General features: G+C 32.4%; 2 protein-coding genes and 1 pseudogene across 2 annotated transcripts; all 3 read left to right on the top strand.

Annotated features, from left to right (window-relative positions):
- The first annotated feature begins 5769 nt into the window (after positions 1–5769).
- Positions 5770–8871, top strand: LOC141686154 (uncharacterized). Its single transcript, XM_074491208.1, has 6 exons — positions 5770–5922; positions 6373–6454; positions 6574–6746; positions 7372–7461; positions 8461–8610; positions 8743–8871. The coding sequence occupies exons 1-6, from the start codon at positions 5770–5772 to the stop codon at positions 8869–8871; spliced, it is 777 nt and encodes a 258-aa protein (XP_074347309.1).
- Positions 8743–15392, top strand: LOC141683321 (methylcrotonoyl-CoA carboxylase beta chain, mitochondrial-like; annotated as a pseudogene).
- Positions 15393–21122: 5730 nt separating this feature from the next.
- On the top strand, positions 21123–22757 carry LOC141686153 (uncharacterized). The gene has a single exon (XM_074491207.1). It carries the CDS (start codon positions 21123–21125, stop codon positions 22755–22757), a length of 1635 nt encoding a protein of 544 aa, XP_074347308.1.
- Positions 22758–25348: the final 2591 nt, after the last annotated feature.

The raw sequence follows: 25348 nt of genomic DNA, 5'->3' as shown, positions 1-25348 counted from the left end.
CAAGAATTATGATATACATAGATTAGAAATTGAGAGGTTGCAATATTGTTCTGATTTGGTTTAATCAGATTAAGAATAGGATTATATATAACCTTTATCAGATTGAGAATAGGATCATTAATGATGATGATTGTGGAATTCCGAAAGGCATGCAATTTAAATGTCATGAAGGATTAAACCTTGCCAAAGTCCTAACAAGTGTGATGGAAAACCAAGACGATGTTGAGGTTAATGATGACAAAATTATAATTAAAATTCTTTCACATCTGAAGTCCGACAACTACTTACTTTAAATGGACCGTTCTTATCATGTTTTTGAATAAATATGTTTGGTGTTACTTTCGGTCCTTCCATGTATTATGAATCTGGATACACAGGCATAAACTTATTCAATTCAAATACAAGTAGCATGCATATCATGTAGTCTCCAACCTACAAATGAAACAATTAAACAATATCTATCTTTAAAGATTTTAGTTACAATTTGGCCTCGCATATCAAGAGAATAAATTGTTTTAATTTTTGTTGACAGGTGTGCTTGATACATTCACCTTGGTAGATTGTCACCGGGATTCTGACTTACGTGGTAAGGATGGAAAAACTTTAAAGTATTGTTCTTATCTACTTAATTTGTGATCTGCAATCTGCAATCATGTGCACATCACGATATGTATGTTATGCTGCAACTCTTCCGCTGCTTCTGATCCTTCGCATTGCTCCGTCTCCGTCAAATCCACGCGAGGACATCCATTGTCGTCTACTAATCTACATGTTGCATGAAAAATGTTAAATTGTTGTTAAAAATGTAAGTGGCTATACTTGCTTGATAGAATGTTTAAACAAATGAGGGTGTTCATCACAAGTGATATCCTCAAGCGTATATAACATAATATCATATACAGGCCTACAAATGAATATTGTTACGACTCACGAATACCCTTTAACTTCTTACAAATAAAGCCTTCTCCGTTGAGTTTGTGAGTTTGTATAAACTACGGTACCTTTAGGTTAAAAGCGCAAAATGTGTAATTCAGCTTCTCCCCTCCACTTCTTCATTAATTCATTTTTATTTTAATTACTTGTTCTTTCTGGATAAAGTCTATAACTGTTGGTTGCTTTTCCTTACAATTGATGTCAGTTTGCTCTATTTTATGGATAATAATATTGATTAATAAGCTTATGTTTGTTGCTGTAGTAGTAGTTCAGTGACAGACTTCAATTTTTATAATAATTTCAATCAGTGCGGATAGTCAGATTTACAAAAATCTTGGTTCATGAAACATATAATGGGGACGAATTTGTTGTTTTGGTAGTTGATGAGCTTAAGAAACAGTGTGGCTTAGGAGGAATTCCTTTTGTCCCAAGAGTGTTCTGTAGGGGCACCAAGAATCGTTTTCCCTCGGATCAAAGGTGGTCCTGTGGTCGAGAAGTCAAAAGTAGTGACGAGGAGAGGGAATACTTCAAATTTGTTTAGGATTACAAATTGAGAGGTTGCAATATTTTTCTGATTTGGTTTTAATCAGATTAAGAATATGATTATATATAACCTTTATCAGATTGAGAATAGGATCATGAATGATGATGATGGTGAAATTCCGAGAGGCATGCAATTCAAATGTCATGAAGGATTAAACCTCTCCAAAGTCCTAACAAGTGTGATGGAAAACCAAGACGATGTTGAGGTTAATGATGACAAAATTATAGTTAAAATTCTTTCACATCTGAAGTCCGACGGCTACTTGCTTTAAATGGACCATTCTTATCATGTTTTTGAATAAATATGTTTGGTGTTACTTTCGGTCCTTCCATATATTATGAATCTGGATGCACATGCATAAACTTATTCAATTCAAATACAAGTAGCATGCATATCATGTAGTCTCCAACCTACAAATGAAACAATTAAATAATATCTATCTTTAAAGATTTTAGTTACAATTTGGCCTCACATATCAAGAGAATGAATTGTTTAAATTTTTGTTGTTTAGATATACATTTTAAATATAGTCCATATTATAATGAAGTATACACGGTAATCAACAATTAGGCCTGACTGCATTTAGTGCCTGTTTGGCATACAATTTTGGCTGACTCCTCTCTACTATCTTCTTATCTTCATCCTCTTCCGTCTCTCTCAACGATTCTAAACAAGATATCAAAACTTCTACTATTACATAGGGTTTTATATCAAGTTGCCCACCGAACTCGTTAAAATGTATCAAGCAGCTACTCAATCTCCACGGCGACTCATTTAAACCACTAAAATACTAGTATATATCACTTTGTTAGATTTTTTAAAATTTTTTAACAGAAGTGCTGTGTTTGTCGTGTATTTCTTTGATTATTATGGTTTATCAGCAAACTTGAGTGCCTCTCTCATTTGTATATATGTTTAATTGGTCCTAAAATAATCGTTATCTTCACGAGTAAAATAAAAGCTGAGTGGTTTGCAATTGCAGTATTAATTTGAGTAAAATTCAACAGAGAGATGAAAATAATATGTCCTTTCAATTAAGACTATCGTTATTTATCTCAATTTCATGTGTCTGGCAGTTTAAAAAAAATATATGAATACAAATTTTTTAAGTTAACGTTTTCCTTTAAAAAAAATTTAAAAATCTAACGAAGTGATATATACTAGTATTTTAGTGGTTTAAATGAGTCATCGTAGAGATTGAGTAGCTACTTGATACATTTTAACGAGTTCGGTGGGCAATTTGATATAAAACCCCTATTACATATGTACACACACCAACATATATATTTAGGGCTGTGTATTCGGTTAAAACCGAACCGAACTGAATTTTTATTCGGTTAACCGAAACCGAATTGTGGGAAAAATGCTACTGAAAACCGAACCGAAATATATTTGGTTTGTAACCGAACCGAAATATATTTGGTTTGTAATCGAACCGAAATTAATATTTCGGTTATTACCGAAAACCGAAATTAAAAAACCGAAATTTAAATAAAAATACAAGAAATGCAGAAAAATATTCTAAAAATTTATTTAAGTGTAGCAGAAGACGACGTCGGCAAGTATTACCCGATCTTCAACATTGCAGAGAAACATTCATAACGTCCGATGAGTGATTTGTTTAGTGGCGGGAGATCAAAGTTTTTTATTGCAAGTAAAAAAGGCCTGTAACTCCTAATGTCCTTAAATCATATAAGAATGGTATCATTCTTGTTTATGGAACATAAACCTCTGTATGGATGGTTAGGTAGAATCTCCGTTGCTTTTAGAATGAGAGAGACGATAGTTGATTTGAGAATTGAGTTAGTAAGTTGTTTGAAAGTATACTGGCTGTATCTGTGCGTATATTGCTTTATTATTATATTAATATTTTATATTTTCTAAACTATTTGGTTATATATTCGGTTTTTCGGTTAACCAAGGTTAAAAACTGAAATACCGAAAAACCGAATTTCAGAATTTTTCCTACCGAAAACCGAACCGAATTATATATTTTGGTTAACCGAACCGAAATTATTTCGATTATTCGGTTCGGTTATCGATTATCGGTTAACCGAACCGAATTCAGGCCCCGATCATAAAATCTCAATAATTACACATAAATCATACTTACAACTTACACACAAACTCTAATATATCACAACTATGTCCGTAGAGAGATCACAAGTTCAACGACACAGCCACGACTTAGCCGACCCGGTTTAATTAACCCGGACTGGTTCACCAAGGGTTTTAACGGTTTGTTTGATTCCTTCTTACATTACTCCACCTTCGTTTTCATGGCCTACTGTTGCCATAATTTTGTCAAGGATTTTAATATCTCGAATAATTACGTTTCCGCAATTGATGGTGTTGGAAGTAAATTAGGGAAGGGTGGGAATGATTTCGAGGAGAGGGAGTACTTCAAATTTGTTTAGGATTACAAATTGAGAGGTTGTAATATTTTTCTGATTTGGTTTTAATCAGATTAAGAATAGGATTATATATAACAATTATAAGATTAAGAATAGGATTGTGAATGCATGATAGGGTAGTCTGAGTTGTATATAAATACTCAGCTCGTTCCGTGAACCTAAGCAACACTTTAATATTTCAGAATTCAGAAATTGAGCATTGATAAATTCTCAACTCATTCTTGTTATGCCTAAGAAATTGAAATTACAGGGTGGTGGTGGTGGTGGTGGTGGTGGTGGAGGAAGTAGTGATGGCTGCAACTATTTTGAGAATCTCCCGGACGAACTTGTCATACTTATTTTCACAAAACTCAGCAGTAGCATCAACGACAAGAATAATAATCTTGATGACATTAAGTCATTAGGTCGGTGTTCAAGTGTCTCCAAGCGATTCAACGCGCTTACTTGTCTTGTTCCTGCCCTTTCTATACAGTATCCCAACATGGCTACGATATTTAAGTTATGCCCTAAAATCCTTAAGAAATTCAAGCACATCCATTCACTCCAAGTCACGCACTTGTCCAGCACTGAATTGCGAATGAGGGATCAAGGTAAGCCTCTTCCTTTCATTTTCTGGGAAGCCGCTTATAGGCCTCATAGTTATAGTCTTGCAGTTGTATCATGCAAAAAATTCTCCCATTACTCTGACGACCCACAAAAACAGCAACTCATGTGTTCTGATATTGCTGCCAAGGATTTTGATGTTTTCGGATTAATTAGGTACCAGATTTTGGACATGATTTGCCTTCATCACATGCTGGTGTCCTTAATTAAGGACCACAAATATCTTCAAAGAGTTGTGGTTACAGACTTAAATAATAGGGGGATGTTGACTCTGGAGAATGATCAGCTAGTTGAGTTGAGAAATTGTACCAGAAGCAACCTTGAGCAAGTCGTGGCACGTGATAGGTCTGGTTCTGTTATTAATTTGAATGTCCCATCTCTGAAGCCGCTCTCGGGGCTTGTGATGAACAACTTTTTCTTTTCCATCATTGAATGGTGGGAGAAGGACACCGATGATTTTATACACAAGGATGAGGAAGATGGTGGAATTCCTAGAGACATGCATTTTATATGTCATGAAGGAGTAAACCTCGCCAAAGTCCTAACAAGTGTGATGGAAAACCCAGATGGTATTAAGGTTGGTATTAAGGTTAACGATGACAAAATCGTAGTCAGACTTCTTTCACTTCTGAACTCTGAGGGCTACTTGCCTTAACTGGACCATTCTTATTGTTTTTGAATAAATGTTTTTGAATGTTACTCTGGTGCCTTTCATGTATTCTGAATCTGAATCTTATGTTGTTGTCTTCTTGTGCTTGGCCTACTTTGGTGCTTTTTCGAATAAAGGTTTTCATGTATTCTTATGTTGAAGTAATTGCATTAAAAAATTGTTTGTTCTTCCTTCACATTTGTTCGTGAGTTACTTAAAATGGATGCACCTGATCAAAGCTATTTTCAGAATGTTACATTTTCACACATCCCCAGGGAAATAGTCATTGGAAATTAGTAATTTAAATAGCACAAGCATTATATCTCCGGTTCGCGCAAGGTTTCACCGGTTTAATCAACCCGGACTGGTTCACCAAGGGTTTTAACGGTTTGATTCCTTCTTACATTACTCCACCTTCGTTTTCATGGCCTAGTCCTGTTGCATAATTTTGTCAAGGATTTTAATATCTCGAATAATTGCGTTTCCGCAATTGATGTTGTTGGAAGTAAATTAGGGAAGGCTGGGAATGATTTCGGTTGTGCAGGAGTTTGTTAGGGTATTCCCATTGCCTTTTAAGAAGAAGGATGGTGGTGTGGTGAATTCGTTGCGATTGGAGGGGGATACGAATGTGGAGAGTTCGAGAGGATATTGGATCGTTGGCTAAGCGGTTTAGGGATTTTGGGTTTGTTGAGACGGGTGGGCGGAGTTTAGAGGGTTCGGTTGAAGAAGGGGGTTCGGGTTTTAATTTGGATGATTCGGGATTTGTTGATAAGCGACAGGTATAATGTTGTTGATTGAGTTATTTGAATAAGATTGTTTAAGGTTTTTTTGTTTAACTAGAATCAGATGAATAAATTTTTAGTAGGATTAGAATCATATCTGCTTGTTTTAATTTTTGATTCTTTATGTTATGTAGGACATAGTAAAAGTCTTGCTCATACTTCTTAAGATATAAAATAAGACTGTTTTATGAATTTGTACCTTTCGAACCCTTTATGTATGTTGTTATAATATTTCGAAGCCAGCACACTATTTCTTTAATAATCTAAATTAGCAACGACCTTGTCGTTGTAATATTTCGAAGCAAGTACACTATTTCTTTAGTAATCTAAATCAGCAATGACCTTTTCACTAGGCTGCCACTTCTGTCAAATAAGTATTGTCAACAATTGACAGGACTTTCAATTATAAATTTAAAAGTTATATGATGTCTATACTGCATAAACCAGGTTGACCTAAACCATAGGACAGCAGTACTTGAAGGGCAAAGTAACAAAACTATTAGTTGTTTCTACTGCTTGTTAGTGCACGGTATATCTGTTTCATTATGTTTGTTACTGAATGTGAGTAATTTACATTGCTGTGGAGCCTGAACATTACGTCAACATATGACAGTAGAAGGCGTAAAGTCCAACGTTCTTTATCTGCAGGATCGGATTTGTGGAGGGTGGAAGCATCAACCGGAAGCGACTCTTCGGGAAGTGAAGATTCATCATCCCTCCTTGTCCAGCTTGGTCCGATACTTTACATTCGTGATGCTACTTTTCTTTTGCCGGTTCATTTCTCCAGTCAGCACTTGCTTTGGTACGGATATGATAGGAAGGTATGATAACTTCCACATTTTTTTTGATTCAAGCTGCCTGTTTATATTTGCGTCGAAAAACATTGTTCAACTTGCTTTCTTTTGATTTAAATGTTAATTTTTTTTTCCTTCGGTCATACATCTCTTGTTATTTCTAGCAACCAATATTTTGCTTTAGTATAAACTATACACACACATTCTAGATCTTCTTACATTCCTCAAATTGTGTATAGTAATATTGAATATGGGTCAACTGTCAGGTGTTATTTTTACTATTATTATATATTTTTAAAATTTGTTCTAGGTGATTGTGATGGTTGGGGAGCATTTATGAGTTCCGGAAGAATTAAAAAACTTAAAACAAGATATTAATTAGGAGAAATATTAAATTTACAAGGTCAACAAGTGTATTACATCAATAAGTATAGAGTACATGAAATGAAAGCCTTTATTTCTGTGCTCAGGTCTTTTACAATAAACTTTGAAACATACAAGTTTGAGCTGAAACTATCTGATTATCAAAAAATCTAAATTGATTGGATATGTCAATTTTAGATATTCTAAACTTGTCCAAAAGTATTTTATGGTGGAATGTTTGTCAAGTGATTAGTACTTACTCTTAATTCCTCAAATTAATTTCTGGCAGAATGGAATGCATACTATCTGCCCTGCTGTGTGGTCGAAGAATAGGAGTTGCTCCATGATGTCTCTCATTTGTCTCAACCCATTAGCATGTGTAAGTTTCACATTCCAAGACAGAATTTTTTTTTTAGCTGGCACTTTCTGGAGTTTTTATAGCTTATATAGTTTGTATCACTTAAAATTTGTTTGTAGACATAGTTAACAACACCTCAGGCATTTAGCATGCCCCAACACATAATGCCTCCACTTCCCAGCTTTAACAGCTTGTCTGATCCAAGGGATGACGACTACTACAATGGCGGAGCATTCCTTGGATTAAGAGGGACCACACAAAGCACCTTCCTAATTTTAATACTTAGATCTGTTTTCGGCTGTCAAGACCACCAATACTAGAGAGGTAAAATGAGTGGTCATTTATTGGATTTAGCAGTCAAGGCAGCTATGTTTGCAAACTGCAACCCAAACGCGGTTTTGAAGGCCGGATGGCGTTTGAGTTAGTACGCACCGATTTTAGTGTATGATTACCTTTGACCATGTTTCCTTTAACCTTGTTTCCATGGTCAGTACTATATATCTTTATTATACAGTGGAATTGTTAAGGCTTGCCATTCGATCACGGCCTTAAAATTTTCTTATTTTAATTTACAAATTGGAGAATAGCCTATGCCTTGTGATAAATTTATATATGTGAAGATCATTGCAATTTTTTGTTTTTTTTAAATGCCCCGTCTACAAAAAGAAATATCCGATGAAGTAGATCTTAATTAAGTTAGGAGACAAACAAAACCCTTTACTGTCAGCAGGTTCTCCTCATCACTCGATGTTACAGAGATTTATAAAAATATAAGAACTCCGGGTTCTTAAGACGTTGTCTGTAGCGAAAGCCTGAAAAAACGTAAAAAGATAAAAACTAATGAGCTTTAGCTTTGGCAAACTTCATCGAATTTTAATATCTATGACCCTTTATGTCACCTATCTCCACAATGCATGAATATTTTGTGGCTCACTGCTTTGGGCTAATTAATAAAGTTATTGGTAGTGTTTTAAGGGGGCTTTCTTACATTCTTTCACGTTCCTTCTCCCATGGCCACAGCCGTTCATTGATTTGCAGCATCCCAATGGCCAATTTACGTACACATCTGGTGAAGGGTTATCTACAAGTGCTTTTCTACCTTTCCGTGGGGGTTTACTTCAAGCACAGGGTCAATATCCAGGAGAGATGAAGTTTAGCTACTCGCGCAAGGTAAACTGGAAACTTTAACACATCATATGATTACTTTGGGATATTTGTAGTGTTTTATACTATTTAGGTTTTGCAAGTAAAATTATTTTTTCAAGTTAAATCTGTAATCCTAAACACTGCATATCTAAACAGAACAAATGGGGAACACGAATCACACCAACAGTGCAATGGCCTGACAGATCATTTACAGTGGGTCTTGATCAAGCTTTATCTTTGAAGAGATCTGGTCTTATGGTTAGACCATCTGTCCAAGTCAGGTGAAGTCCTTGTTTAGCTTAAATGTATAAGTTTGTTTTTCCACCACAACCTTTTCTAGAAGCATGATTATTCTATTGAATTAAATTATAAATAGTTATATTTGGAGTTAGAGTTATAATTTTTTTACCTATGTATTCTCTAGTTTAATTATCATATTTTCCTGCCTTACTTTAGTTGTTATTCCTTGTTCTTGTACAAAATCAGTTTAAACCCAACTTTTGGTGGAAGCAATCCTGGTGTCCGAGCAGAAATTGTACATTCAGTGAGGGAAGAACTTAGTCTTCTTTGTGGGTGTGCTTTACCAACACATCCTTCTGCATATGCATCCGTATCTGTAAGTATTTCTGTGTCAGTGGTAAATAACCTTTATGTATATGGTCATGGAGACAAGTTATATGTATCTGTAAAGCACTTAATTTGGTCTAAAAATTACCTAATACAGTCTAAAAATTGAACTTGACAATTAGTCAGAACACACAAATGTGAAGCACCTGGGCTGTTTATTCTAATATTTCATGATGCATTTGATTCCTTTAATATTTGTCTCGTCCTTGATATTTGTCTTCTGTTGACTCTATAGAAGTAGAATTTGTTACTTCGAGAGTGCAGCCTCTTCTTTTTAGCAACATATTTACAAATTTGTCAAGTACAGGATATTGTCCACATTCAGTTTAATCTTTTCATACTTAGTTGTTTTAAGTAAAAATTGAATTTGATAAGTTTGCAGCTTTCCTCATTCTGATAATTAAGCAAAGAGTGCTATAATTTAATGACACCTAAAGATAAGGCCGTCAATTTTACTAGGAGTTTCTCTTCAAATCTTAACTGCCCCAAACACCATTAAAAACGTCCCTGCAGTTGTTTAAAGAGCAGGGTAGGTAGACCCTTCTAAATGGATCTTTTTGTTAGCACCCCATTCTTAGCTCCTGAATATAGCTTCATATCCACTTTCAACATATCTGCCTTTCACCGAGTGCTAGCGCCTGGACAGTTTTTTAAAGTAACCAGGCACCAGTAGCACACATTGCATGCTCCTTAAACTTGACTAACAAAATCATTTTAATAACATCGGTTTAGGCAAAACTCCTTAAAACATTTCATGCTTTCTCATTTGGTCTTCTTGGCCTATATAGCTGATTACCTTGTTTCACTACTTAAAATAAATCTGTGCAGACTTTAGTCTTACATGTGATTTTTGTTTTTCATGTAGCTCGGCAGGTCCAAGTGGAATGGAAATGTTGGGTCATCAGGTATAGTTGTGAGAGCCGAAACTCCTCTTAGCAGCGTAGGCCGACCATCGTTTTCCGTTCAACTAAATAGTGGTCTAGAATTTTGATCTTGTGGATCGCGATGTTCAACAACTAACAACACATACCTCGCAAGTCACTGTATATTCCAAGCTGACATAGATGAAGTTTCTTTCCCTTTTTGTAAATTGATATAACCTTGTTACAAGTTACTCAAACTAGTTAACTAGTTCTTGGTACACTTGATGTTTCCGTCATTATTATTACATTAGATAGTGATCTGGTAGCTCCTCTATGTAGCTTCTGAAGTGTGAACTTGGTCCCTGTATCCGGAAATGGTATGCTGCAGTGTACTCGCTGCAGTTTTTTTTTTTTTTTTTTAATGTGAATAAAGGGGCCTAACGCCTTACCTCGCTAGGGTGAGGGGGTTAGTGTATTTTGCAGTTCGGCGAATAGTACGGATAAGTATACATCATATTTTATCATTAAATTTGGTGTCTTTATGTGGCATATCACATTTCAGCAAATTCATACCAAGATATTAAATTTAGTTCGGGACACTCTGGTGTCTAAAAATGCCTCAGTAACCTTAACATCTATTCTACTGAAGCATTGTGATCTCTTTTTTGAACGTGGATCCAAAAAGTACACAAAATGAAGTGGCCTGTTGATACATATCTAGATGATTATATCCTTTACGTGACTTATCACCTTCTGCAAATTTTTACTGTACACCAGTGAGTTAAAAAATTTAGAAATTATTTGGCAGGCTTCTACTGGAGAAGAAATTTCAGCTGAAGATTTAGGAGGTGCAACAGTGCATTGCAAGACATCAGGTGTTGCAGACTATTTCGCCCAAGGTAACCCCAAAGGTTATATCTGTTTTATAATGTTATGGCCCTTGAAATGATGATCTTCATTATGAGCTGAAACTTCCCTTTGAAATGCTGGAATGGAGTGAGCTAACTATTGTCTTTTACCTTAATCAAGCTTTTGGCATGATATACAATTTTTTTTGGCTTAAAGTAAGTGTCCAAGTGTCGCGACAATGTAAATTGTAGCAAAATGAAGAGTCGGGGTACCTGATACTGAATTAAACCCCTAGTTTGTTCGGAACAATACTCATGTATCCATTTCTTTGGTACTTATGGGGATGCTAAAGTATATAATTAATGGTCACAGACCTATACTTACAATCACTTGGAAAAAAAAGATAAAAATAGTCACCACTATTATTTTGTAATAGATAAATGACGTTTTGCTGTAATAGGGAAATAAAAAGTAAATGGATGTAAGCTATTTCTCCTGTTAACACTTTTTGATATAGAAGTGTTATGCCAATTATGCAGATGAACTGCACACACTTAGCATAGGTAGGAACATCATTAAGAACTTGCACATGGCTGCAAATCAGAAGATGGAAGATGGATCAAGACATATAGTCCTGATTACAAAGAGCCGTTGTATGACATAGAAGAGCTTCGGTCCATTGCACCAACAGATCTCAAACAGTCATTTGACATTCGATCTATTATTGCTCGTACAGTTGATGGAAGTGAATTTGATGAGTTCAAGAAACTGTATGGAACTGTGAGGGCAATATAATCTCTTGAATCTTTTTGTGTGTGTGTGTGTGTGTCTTTTTACATGCGCTTTAATAAATATTAGAAAGGATAGGTTAAATTGTTTGTAGCACTTCTGCAAATCAGTTTATAAGTAGTTTTAAGTCATATGAACTTGCTATATATAACTTAGTTGAAAGTGTTTGGCATCAATTTGACTTGTATCTCAAAAATTAAGTTGAAGTAAGTTAATTGAACTTATCTGGGTACTGTTAATCTGTAAATATATTGTGAATTGTACTTTAAAGGGAAATGATGGGCATGGGACATGTTTTAACAAGAGATATGACTGATGAAGTATTAAATTTTGTGGGAAAAAGATGAAGGGGCTAAAATTAATAATAATTGGTCAAGCAGTCTTATTTTAAGGTGATTCGTAAGTCTGGGGACAAGTGATAGCCACTTATTTAGTTATTTTAAACAGCTTATGAGTTTTTATATTCAAACATCCATGTTTGTTCATAACTGTATCGTAATTTGATACCTCACAGTATATAATATATGTTGTGCTTTTGCAGACACTTGTCACAGGCTTTGCTAGAATTCATGGAAACCCTGTAGGAATAATCGGAAATAATGGAGTTCTGTTCAATGAATCTGCTCTAAAAGGAGCCCATTTTATTGAATTATGTACTCAACGTAATATTCCTTTGATCTTTCTACAAAACATTACCGGGTTTATGGTATGCAATCCAACTATTGTTCCTTTCTGCCTTCTTGATTATGGCTACATTGTGCATTACTATGTTTGGCTATTACTTGTAACACAAGAACCAGATGATTTGATAAATTCAAAGCCATCCTCTCTACATGATTGATCTTCATTGTCATTAGTATTTCCTGGAGTTCGAAAATTTATATGAATGTTACGTTTTAGTGAATTATTTAATCTATATCGTATATTTCGTTAATCGATGTTGATGATCCTCTTAGTACAAAATATTGTTTGTTGAAAGTGCAATCTGAATATCTGATTAAGAATTGGTAACTTCTCCAAGGATAAATTTTGGAAGCAATGTAGACAAATCAGATTTTTTATTCAACCTCTTGAAACACATGGCCAATATCCTGTGAAGCTTGTGTTTAGAAACGTTTGTTTCTTAGCGTACATAAACATAATAGAACCTCTATATACTTGATGAATATAATTTTTTAAATTATAGATGTAGAACTGTTATAGAGCATAGAGTTATGTATTGTTTACATCATATTTGATGATTATCGGTGTTGTAGTCTTTCTGTAAATATTTAATTTTCTCAAATGTTTACTCATCGGTATACTTTTAAATTATACATATGTTTTTTTATATGTATTTCACCTGAGTTTCTGATTTAGCTACTGCCGATATATTTCAGATTATTGGAATTGGGAACTTAATTTCAGACTTTAGTGATTTGTTTTTGCATGAGATTTTAATTCAAGTCGGAATTTATCGAGGAATTTAATTTTTTTTGCTGCCCTTGAAAATATGATTTGTATCTAGTTATCTTTCTATATATTGTATCAGCTGTTTTTAACAGCATGCCTACTCTCCTTATCTTGCAAGTACATATCATTTAAAGAGATATAGCAAAACTTTTTATTTATGAGAAAGGACATCGTCATCATCTGGTAGGTTGGCTCAAAATCAGAGGCAGGTGGTATAGCTAAAGCTGGGGCAAAAATGGTGATGGCTGTTTCTTGTGCAAAGGTAAGTTAATGGATGTTAAACTATCCTATTTATTAGTATAATAGTATGCTACTGCTTGTAGTTCTATTGTAAGTAATATTCATTTACTTTAAGTTTAATTTGCAAGATGTATCTAATTATCTATCTATAGTTCGGAATGCATAACTAGTAGTTTTGTTACATTATATGTGATTTTGTTACTCGTCAATTATTTATTCATTTATTTTGTGGCTCGTATGACAATTTAATTTATGCAATATAGGAAAACGTATTTTAATCCTTTTTTTTAAATAATATCTGCGACAGGTTCCCAAAATTACCATAGTTGTTGGTGGAAGTTTCAGTGCTGGTAACTATGCAATGTGTGGTCGTCCATATAGTCCTGACTTTATGTTCTTTTGGCCAAATGCCAAAATATCTGTGATGGGGGGTGCTCAGGTAATTGCTCAAATTAAAGTCTAATTTATGCACGACGGATTTATATATGTGATACTTTAATTTTGAAGCCATGCAAAGTTACAGTATATACGGGAAAAATCCACAATCTTTTTTGGGGTTCTTATTGTTCTAGCATAGATAAATCATAAATGTCAAAGACATTACTGCAATAGAATTATAATGTTTTCTGAAATGATAAAATTACAAGTACACTCTTTATCATGTAGGTTCCTGTATGATTGCTCAGTGAGCCCCTATAGTGATCCAGCATTCTAATGCAATGGCATGCCAATAGTAGCATAGCTTTTTAATCTTTTCATTGTAATTGACATGTTTTGGCTGTTTTCATCTAAGAGCATCTCCAATAGGGGTTACCAATATAGTTGCCAACCCTTGCCACGTCTTATATATTAATTTTTTATTTTAACTCAATTCTATGTCAACTTTAAAAATATAACCTCCCTATTGGCCACCCACCCAATCCAATAGATAGGCACTAGGCAACCAAGAGTGCCTTGCCCGGTCAACTCTGGGAACCCCTATTGGAGATGCTCTAACAGACTAACACAACATAGTATAGACTCTCCATCAAGTTTCATTGTTATGAAGATTTTATGTATAAGAAGTTCTTGGAATTGTCTTTCAATGCTTTTTTGGTCGCTGAGTAATTAATTGCAATACTATTCTTAGGCCCTATCATCCACAAATTTTATATGGCAGCCAGTGATAGTCATCAGTGTCGTACAGATATATAACCATGATTCCGTGAAAACACTGAGGCATGGACAAGCAGAAAATATTTCAGATTTTTACTGTTATAAGTTGATCTATCTAACCACTCCCTTCCACGAAAGATAAAGATGTTTGCATTATTCAATTTTATCAACGGAAAATTGCAAATATTGAAAAAAAAAGGTTTATGTTTGTATCCCATTCTACCACCTAATTTATCTAGAGTACCAAATTATTATGCACTTTATCCACCCTTTCGTATTTGCCTGCTTCATATGATTACTCTTTGCTTTATAGGCTGCTGGTGTGTTGACTCAAGTAGAACGGAGCAACAAGAAGAAAAGGGGAATTCAGGTATCCTCATACAGTTCTGTTTCTCTTCTTCCAAATAGAACGCTCAATTCAGCCTGTACACGAATACTATTTCTTCTGAACTTGAACATCATGTACTATGTGTGTTGTCTTACACATGGGACATTCTTTGCAGGGGACAAACGAAGAGGAAGAGAACTTTAAGGCCAAAGTTGTAGAGGCATATGAAAAAGAAGGCAATGCTTATTATTCCACAGCAAGACTTTGGGATGATGGCATCATTGATCCTGCAGAGACTCGGAAAGTATTAGGACTCTGCTTATCTGCTTCCACTAACCGTGCACCAGAGTGTACGAAATTTGGGGTGTTCCGAATGTAATATAGCTCTGGATTTTTATTTGTTGGAAAGTTTATATGAGGACTTACAGAGAACTTGCAAAGCTACTGCTCTTGCAAATATTTTATTTATGCTCTTAATTTTTCTTACGGGATACATGAATTTATACTTGCATAAGATTATTCTAGAGAGTTGTATAACTTTCAATATTCCTGGAATTCTTATATTTCTAGAGACTCTTAATACATAGAACTTATATAGTCATAAATGCTAATCTGACTGGTTTCTAGGACCTCCTCCCAAATACACTCAATCTTTAAAATTACAAATTAATTCACTTCTCAACAATTTTATCCCATATTGGCTCACTTCATTGCTCGATCTTCTCTGAGTAATCTAAAATTTTAAGAAAATATCTGTACTAATATCACCAATCTATGTCTATATGTTGAGATATTTTGTAATCTGTAATTCTTAGTTTTAGTTTTTAAACAAAATAACAAATGCTGGATCTTTAAAAATAAGATGAGAACTGTTAATTTTTCTGATTTTTTTATGTCGGAATGAGAACCGTTAAATCAAATATTATATAATAATCAATATTTTCATATTTCAAGTACACATATTTTTTTTCTTTTGCTAAATTACAAATAAATTATTTTATTATATGCTATTTAATTTAAATATTTATTTTTGAGCACATTGGAAAGGAAACATATTATTGGATAAATTTAACAATTTACACAAGTAGCTTGTTGCAATTGTAAAAAAACTGTTCATGTCCTGAATTAGTAATGAGCTTAAATTATTTGGAGAACTCTTAAAAATGGAGATTCCATGATTTAGGAAAAATCCCATATGAAAAATAATATCAGTATACTGATTTGCTTCCCTCGTGACATGCCAACATATATGAGAGGTGACATTGAGAGTCCAATTGTTACTTTGAACCGTGTAAAATGACTTGGTCAATTTAATTTGTAACATTTTAGTATTAGACGAGCACTGTGTGAACTGAAGTAGGGGGTCCTCTACAGTGACCAATCCCACTTTCTTATTTTTTAATTATTTTATATAATTTCTCCCGAGTTTCAGAAATGAAGGAAACTGGATGAAAATATGGATAGAACATATGTGGATTTAATGGAAGGATGAGACGATAAAGGATGAATAAAAGTTATGAATGACTATCGACTCTCATCAGTAATTTAGGTTAGTTTTTCAAATCAAAAGTTCTTAAAAATATACTATATTTTATTTACAATTGTATTTAATCAATTACCATTTATATATCCTCAATACACGAGCAAGGGAGATGTTTCCAAGTTAGAACATTCTCAAATATATAGAACTTCAGTCATTTTGTGTACCCTATTATAATTTATAAAGGAGAAATTAAATATTCATAATTATAAAGAAAGAATGTATCATAATTTATGAAGAATAAAATTTCAGATTTATAAAAAGGAGCGCATATTCGAATTATATTTTTAACATATTTTAAGTAGAAATTTTTTTCTTAAAATATAATTAAAAATATTTAAAGAATTAATATTATACTGTTGGGGACACAGAAGGTTAGATGACAACTCTTAGATCGTCTAAGTCTATTTTTCTAATTTTTTTAAAATTTTATTATTTATAATTTTAAATATCAATAATTAAAATATCTTTTAACATATTTGAAGTAGAATAGTTATTCAAATGTATAAAGAAAAGTGGTTCAAATTTATAAAGAAGGTAGCCTAATTTATAAATCAGAGAAGTTCAAATATGTTTAACATATTATAAATAGAATAAGTATTTTAATTTATGAAGAAGAGGGTTCAAATATATCTTTTAATATACTGTAAGTGTTCTAACTAATAAAGGAGGAGAAGGGTCCGTATATAAAGAAAGAAATTTAAGTGCCTCTAATATCATCTAATTTTAAATTTTAAAATAATCTTTAACATATTTAAACTGCAAAAAACGTTTAAATATATAGGAAAAGAAAATTTTGGTTCAAATAGAAAAATATAATTTGAACTTTATATAATAAATTCAAAAAATAAAAAGTATTTAAAATTATATAATAGAAAGTTGAGTAGGAAAAGATTCAAATTTATAAATTGTACTTTACTGTATTTTGATTTTGCTGAAAAAAATTATAATAATATTATTCATAATATATGTTAAAGTTGGGGTTTCAATTCTAGTGAGAGAGCGGATCAATAAGAATAATTGTGTTTAGCGAGACGTGATTCATTAGTGAGGATCATGTTAACTGTTTAAAATTAATATTTAATGATCTAATATAAAATAGAAGTATATAGTTGATTATATTTAATTCCAAAATCATAACACAACTGAAAAATACAGCAAAATCGAACCTAACCTAATCAATTATATATATATATATACATATATATTTGCACTCTACGAAAAATACCTTATTTTTAATCTATTTTTCTTAATTTTTTTAAGAACAAATAGATTATCTAATCTATTTTTAATCTGATTAGATGGCGGTCTAAGATTATCTAATCTATTTTTTTTTAATTTTCTTAAAAATTTTGAATTTTAATATTTAATCTTATTTGCAAATAAGGTATTTTTCTTAAAAAATACCATTACCTAATCTGTTTTAATCAATTTTTTCTTAAAAAAATAGATTATCTAATCTATTTTTAATCTAATTAGATGGCGGTCTAAGTTTATCTAATCTATTTTTTTAATTTTCTTAAAAATTTTGAATTTCAATATCAAAACCTAAATAATGGTCTTTAACATATTAGAATTCTAGTGTTCGAATTTATAGACAAGACATATAATTCAATTGTAAGTAGAATAAGTGTTTGATTTTATCGAGTAGAAGAGTTCGAATTTGTAGACAAGACATTAATTCAATTAAAAGTAGAGTAGGTATTTGATTTCATTGAGAAAAAAAATTGAATTTATGGACAAGTCATATAACTAAATGTTCCTAGAATAGATATTCGAATTATAAATTAATATTATTTCAATCTATTTTTCTAATTTTCCCATAATTTCGTAATTTAAAATATTGATAATAAAATATCTATCAAAATCAAAAAAAATGGTCTTTAACATATTAAAATTATAATATGTGTTCGAATTTATAGGTAAGACATATAATTTAATTGTAAGTAGAATAGGTGTTTGATTTATTGAGGAGAAGAGTTCGAATTTGTATGCAAGACATATAATTCAATTAGAAGTAGAGTAGCTGTTTGATTTTATTGAGGAAAAAAATTCAAATTTATGAATAAGACATATAAGTAAATGTTCCTAGAATAGATATTTGAATTATAAATATAAATCTAATTTATGGAAAAATGTTTGTTAGTAATAAATAATTTATTATTTAGATAGTTGAAAATAAGAAATATCATTTAACAGATTATAAGTAAAATACGCATTTGAATTTTTAGAAGAAAAGAGTTCGAATGGATAAAAAATACATAAAATTAAAAGTTTTATTTGTAGTAAAACAGGTATTTATAAGTCATAATTAAAAATTATATTGTAAATACAGTACGTGTGCGAATTTATAAAGGAGAAAAACTCAAATTTAAATGAAAGATATATAATTAAAAGTTGTATTGAAAATAAAATGTGTATTCAAATTTAAACAGGTAAATAGTTTAAATTTATCATTAGGATGACATTTAATTAATTATTTTATTAAAATTAACATAGATTTTTGAATTTATAAATGAGAAAAGTTTGAATTTACATGTAAGGTATATAATTAAAATTTCCATTGAAACTAGAATGAAATTTAATGTCCGAAGTAAGTTCAAATTTAAAATTTAAAGTTCAAACTTGGGATATTCAAATTTCTAGAGAAGAAGAGTTCGAATTTATATGCGAGAAAAGTTTGAATCTATAAGAAATACATATGTAAAAATTTTATTTATGGTAGAATATGTGTTTTTGACATATATTTAAAAGTTTTATCATATGTAAAATAAGTATACGAATTTATGAAGGAGAACAATTGAATTTTTATGAAAGATATATAACTAAAAGTTGTATTTAAAGTAGAATAGGTTTCGACTTCAAAGAAGTGAATAATTCAAATTTATAAGTGAGACATCTAATTAAAAATTTCATTTAAAACGGAATAAAAGGAAAAAAGTTTGAATTATAGGTAAAGCATATTATTAAGAGTTTCCTTGAAATTAAAGTAAAATTTAAGGTTTGAATTTAAAATTCAAATTTAAAATTTAGGTGTTCCATTGAAAGTTCGAATTTTAGATTTGATTCTTTTAAAATTTAGTTGGATTCTCAATTTTCAATATATAAATAAGAGTATTCAAAGGAAGATTTTTTGAGCTACTAATTTTTTGTCATATCTATTTTTTTTTAAAAATAAACATGTAAAAGGAGACTGAGATAATATTAAAATACATTATTAAATGATAAATTTTACTGAATAAGCTATAAATTTCGTGAAATAACGGAACAACAATTATCATAAATATACTTATTAAACGAGGATACGATCACTACAAGAACATAAGGTTAAATGCAACTGCGTAAATACAACCAGAACTAAATCCAATTGTATCTAGTTATAATTAAAGGCGCGGCTAAATACAACTGCCAGCGGTTATATTTAAATCCGGTTGTATTTACGCGGTCGTATTTAGAAATAAATACTACCGCGTAAATACAACCGCCATCAAATACAACCACAGCCCGTTGAAAATAGTCGACGCGCCTAAATACTATCGGATTTCGTTGAATTTAGCCCCGCCAAAAAAATTGGAGGGAAGTATCCCACCATTTGGATTGTTTGGCACTCCTAAATAGAACCAGAATCCGTTGTATTTGGCATTTGGAAATGGCGGGACTTTTTTTCCCTCTCTTCTTGTTTGAATTTTCAGAGGGGGGGATTATTAGCGCCAAATTGGTAGCTAAAAAAATTGAAATTATTTTCTTAAAAAAATCTGAAAAGTAAAATAATTATTTTAAAATATTTATCCCATGTATTATAATTAATTTTGAAGGTTTTTAAATAAGTTCAATTATTTTCGATTGTTTTCATGTATTCAACCGCAGGCGGTTGTATTTATAAATACAACCGGTTTTGGTGGAAAGTTAAATTCGACCGGTTTTAGTGGAAATAAAAAATACGGCCATTTCCAGTTGAATTTAGCCTCTTCCTATTTTAACTAAAAACGGTTGAATTTAGCAAATACAACCGTTTCTAGTTGAATTTAGCCGCTTCTTATTTCAACTAAAAACAGTTAAATTTAGCATATCCACTTTAGCAACCCTACTGCTTGTGCTTTCCAACGGCCGCAATTCTCCCTCTTCTCTCATTTTTCACCTTTCTTCCACCCATTTTACATTCATGTAATCATCCTTAATGATCAAGTAAGTAAAATTATTAATTTTCATTTCTTTTTGTGTTTTATAAATTTTGTATATCATTGTTTGTTGTATAATTTCATACTTTTGTATATGTTAAATTTGTTGATCAAAATTAAGTAATTATCTTTTACTAATTTTGTATATAATTGTTTTTGTATAATTGCATACCTTTTGTATATGTTAAATTTGTTGATCAATATTAAGTAATTATCTTTTATTAATAGCATAATGTGTAGTGTAATATGTTGATATTGTTAGTGGTTAATAATTACGTATATGTGCGCATTTGTAGATGGCACCTGATCGTTGTTAGATTACTCGTAGCCGATTTAATGAGTCAAAATATTTAACGGAATAATATAAAGCCGGTGTGGATGATTTCATTAAATTTGCTATAGAACATAGTGAAAAAGAAGATAATGGTCTTATAAGATGTCCATGCCAAGATTGTAGAAATAAGTACTTTAAGAAGCTTAGTACCGTGAAAATTGATTTGTATCGACATGGTATCATGCAATGGTATACTAGATGGGATTGTCATGGGCAGAAAGATATGTCACAAGTCGAGGTTGGAACGAGTTCTAAATACAGAGATGATGACATGTATGATGCTCATGATGATAATTATGATGATTTTAAAGATTGCGAGAATTCTGAGGAAGAACCAAACGAAACAGCAAAAGCATTTTACAAGATGGTGAACACCGCTTCTGAACCAATCTATCCAAACAATGTCAATTTTACAATATTAGAGTTCTCAATGAAGTTGCTTGAGTGGAAAAATAAGCATAACTGCAGCAATAATGGTTTTGATGACTTACTTCATCTCATTGGATTAGTATTGCCTGATGATCATAAATTGCCCGAGAAGTACTATACCATGCGAAAGATGATTAAAGGATTGCATATGGAGTATGAGAAAATTGATGCTTGCGAAAATGATTGCATGTTATTTTACAAGGAACATAGTGACAAGACAAAGTGTGATATATGTAATGGAGACAGATACCAGAAGCAGAAAGATCCAAAAAAACAGAAGATTCCGCGAAAAATCTTGCGTTACTTTCCTATTACTATGAGATTGCAGCGTCTATTCATGGCCGAGACTACTGCAAAATGTATGAGACGGCACCACGATAGAATTGCAATCGAAGGTGAATTAAGTCACCCAGCGGATGGAGATGAATGGAAACAATTTGATCGGAGATTTCAAAGATTTTCAAAAGAGATTCGAAATGTAAGACTCGGGCTCTCTACAGATGGATTTGACCCATTTCGCGACAAGCACGCGAAGGAGTATACGGTATGGCCTGTGGTGGTTGTTGTGTACAACCTTCCTCCGTCTATGTGTACAAAGGCTCCATATATGTTCATGCCTCTTCTTATTCCCGGACCGACAGATCCAACAAAAGACTTGCATGTTTATCTTAGGCCTTTGATTGATGAATTGAAAGTGCTGTGGAATACTGGGGTTGAAACATATGACATATTCACACGTACAAATTTTATAATGAAGGCAGCCCTTTTATGGACGATTAGTGACTTTCCTGGACTTGCCATGCTTAGCGGGTGGTCCACCAAAGGTAAGTTATCATGTCTAGTTTGCATGGGAGAAGTAAAAGGTAAACAACTCAAATATGGTGGCAAAACAAGTTTTTATGGCACTGCTCGATATTTTTTGGAGCCGGATGATCCCCTAAGAAGGAGTACTAAGTTTGGAAGTGTAGAGACACGATCAGTTTGTACTCGACATTCAGGGGTCCGTGCAAAGGTGATGTGTGAGCATATACAGTTTCCCCCTCCGGGAAAGTCACATAAGAAAAAACCGAGAGATTATGGGGTGAAGCATAATTGGACTCATTTTTCTCCATTTTTTGAGCTTCCATATTGGGAGACACTCAGCCTTCGTCATAATATTGACATTATGCACACAGAAAAGAATGTCTTTGATAATATTTTCTACACAATTCTTGGTGATGCAAAGAAGACCAAAGATAATACAAAGTCAAGAAACGATTGTCAGGATTTAGGTGTACACCGAGAGTTGTGGATTCGAGGTGATGGTACTGAACCACATGCATCATACACACTTTCCAAGGAACCTAATACTAATATAATTGCACATATTGCCTTTAGAAGTTATTAGTAGGATAGCTAACACGTGGCTTATTTGATGATTTTATTTGCAAGATCTATTGTTTTAAATTGAAGCAGATGAAGTGGTATGCTAGTATGTGGTATTTTAGTTCCAATGATTTATTAAAGTTGTCATCTAATGCAACATTTGAATTTGAAAAGATCGGAATGAAATGGTCATATCAGTTGGAGTGTTAATCTTTTGATTAATGGATTGTTAATCTTTTTAGTGTACTTGCATTTTAGTGTAGTTTATGCCGTGAATAGAATTAGTATATGTGTTAATGCTGAATATTGCTAATATGTGGAAATTGTAGTTACTAACAAGTCAGGTATATTTACGTAGGAAACTATGATGGCTGAGCCGGGAGACAATGGGGATGAAGTACCAGGAGGAAATGAAGATGAAGATGAAGACCTTGATGCACGTTACTACCCGTTGATGTAGGCTTTGGTATATTAGCTCGATAATATGGTAATATTTGCTCAGCTTTTCATGAACTGCAGAACCTTTTGGGTTTTAGAATATCCGCTCCTCTTTTGTAAAGCTATGTAGCTCTTTTGTTAAGTTCCTCGGGCATGTAACTAATGGTCATCAAACTTGCTAGTTGTTTAACGATGACGAAACTAGGTGGACATGACTAAAACTAATTAGTTTATGGTTTTAAGCCAACAGTTTTAAATGTTTCTCTTTATTATTTTGTGATATTTGGAACGAAAAATATCTGGCTTTTTCTTTAGAGGTGGTTTACAGCAGGATTTTTTTTTGGATTTTTGTTATGTTAATTCGACCGAAATCAGTTCAATATAATTATTGACCAAAAACAGTTGAAATAGTATATTTACTGGAAACAGTAGAAATTATTTTTTCATCGAAAGTGGTTGAATTTAATAAACAAGCATATGCAGTCGAATTAAGCTTTTCAGGCGAGATTTTTAAATTTTCATGATTTTTTATGCGGGATTTTTTAAATTCAAATGAAAATTTGAAATTTAAAGCAAAATTTGGCAAATTTAAATTCGACCGGGAACAGTTGTATTTAACCGGTCGTATTTAGCTGGTTGTATTTAATCGGTCGTATTTAAGCAGTCGTATTTAGTATAAATACAACCGGTCTGCTAAATATTACTCGAGCATTTTCGACCGGCCGAAAAACCGGTTGTATTTAGCTAAATATAACCAAAAACGGTCGAATTTAACTAAATACAACCGATTTTTTTCCGGTTGTATTTACCCATTTTTTTGTAGTGGATTTACTATAGAAACAATCGACCTTAGTCGTATTTTCAATTACAATTTAGTCTGACAATGTAATCAAAGACGAAAAACAAATTATAAGAAAATGTTTTAGTATGTCTAAATACTTTATATTATCTATTTTCGAGTAAATGAAGCCTCATTTCCAAATCTTTCAGTGATGAATTATCAAAACTTACTAGGAATGTGGATGTTTATAATAGGGTTTGTGAGTAGATTTTCTCTATAAAAATAATTATATTCCTCTGGAAAGTCTAGTGGAGGGCACTGCCCACTAGAAAATTCCTAAATATTTGAATTTCTACTATTACGCCTTTGGTGTCTCTAATGTAATCAGAGGAAGAAACTCTTGATCATGTTTTGCAAAACTTAACTTTGACCAGATGGGCATGGGATTACATAGGAACTTTATGGAGCTGTTTTAGATATTCAACCTTAATGAGGCATTTCTCAATCTCTTAACTTCTTAAGATTGAAAAAGAATTTGTTTTAGACAAGGTTTGGACATAGTGGTTGCAGCTACGTCATGGACAACATGGTTGTCTAAAAAAGAGATGCCCTTTGGTCAGAATAGGGTATCGAAGGAGGTTTTTGTACTTCTTATTTTCACAAGAGCTAATGCATGGGATAAAGCTACTAATGTTGTATCGTTAGCCAGTGATTCGTTATGGAAAGTTAATCCGTAGGGTGGAGTAGTGACATATTTTAACCAAATGAGCAGTGACTTCTAGAGAACAAAAAGATTTCAATATGGTCTAGTTTGTGCTGTTGACGGAGCTAGGGGACGTAATACATCATACAGTTTTCTAGGCGGTACTATTGGAAATATTTAGAACAAGGAAAGGACTCTAATTTACACTTTCTCAAGTCCTTGTAGTACTTTATGTGCTCTGGATATAGACGTTCAGGTTATATTACATATAAACCAAGCCCTAGAATCAAATAGTCTCAATCTGAGAAATGTTGATGTTTGTTCGGATTGAATGGAAGCTATTGACGTAGTTAAAAATGGATATTGGTTGCTACATGTAGAGCTATCAAACAATTAATACGAATCCGAAAATTCGTATCCGTATCCGAATCCGAAAATATTTAAATACTGTATCCAAATCCGGATCCGGCATATACAATCCAGATACGGATAATATCTGCATTAAATCTGATGTTTAATGAGTTTTTTTTATCTTTATGTTAAAATTTCAAAAAAATTGAAAAATAAACGGTAAATATTAAAATCAATTTTTCAAAAATAAGTTATAAGTTAAAGTGATTTAAATATAAATAAATATTTTAAATAATTAATTTCTTTTATTTATCTTTTCAATCTAATTTTGTTGTCTTTA

Source organism: Apium graveolens, chromosome 9 (assembly GCF_009905375.1).
Source record: "Apium graveolens cultivar Ventura chromosome 9, ASM990537v1, whole genome shotgun sequence".
NCBI lineage: Eukaryota > Viridiplantae > Streptophyta > Magnoliopsida > Apiales > Apiaceae > Apium > Apium graveolens.
This window is presented reverse-complemented; position numbering and strand designations above follow the sequence as displayed.

What these genes read in the sequence shown, in the direction of transcription:
- LOC141686154 (XM_074491208.1), top strand. Translation starts at nt 5,770, where the DNA reads ATGTGGAGAGTTCGAGAGGATATTGGATCGTTGGCTAAGCGGTTTAGG. An exon ending in GGTACGGATATGATAGGAAG is followed by an intron (nt 6,747 to 7,371) that starts GTATGATAACTT and finishes AATTTCTGGCAG; the next exon opens with AATGGAATGCATACTATCTG. An exon ending in GTCTCAACCCATTAGCATGT is followed by an intron (nt 7,462 to 8,460) that starts GTAAGTTTCACA and finishes CCATGGCCACAG; the next exon opens with CCGTTCATTGATTTGCAGCA.
- LOC141686153 (XM_074491207.1), top strand. Translation starts at nt 21,123, where the DNA reads ATGCAATGGTATACTAGATGGGATTGTCATGGGCAGAAAGATATGTCA.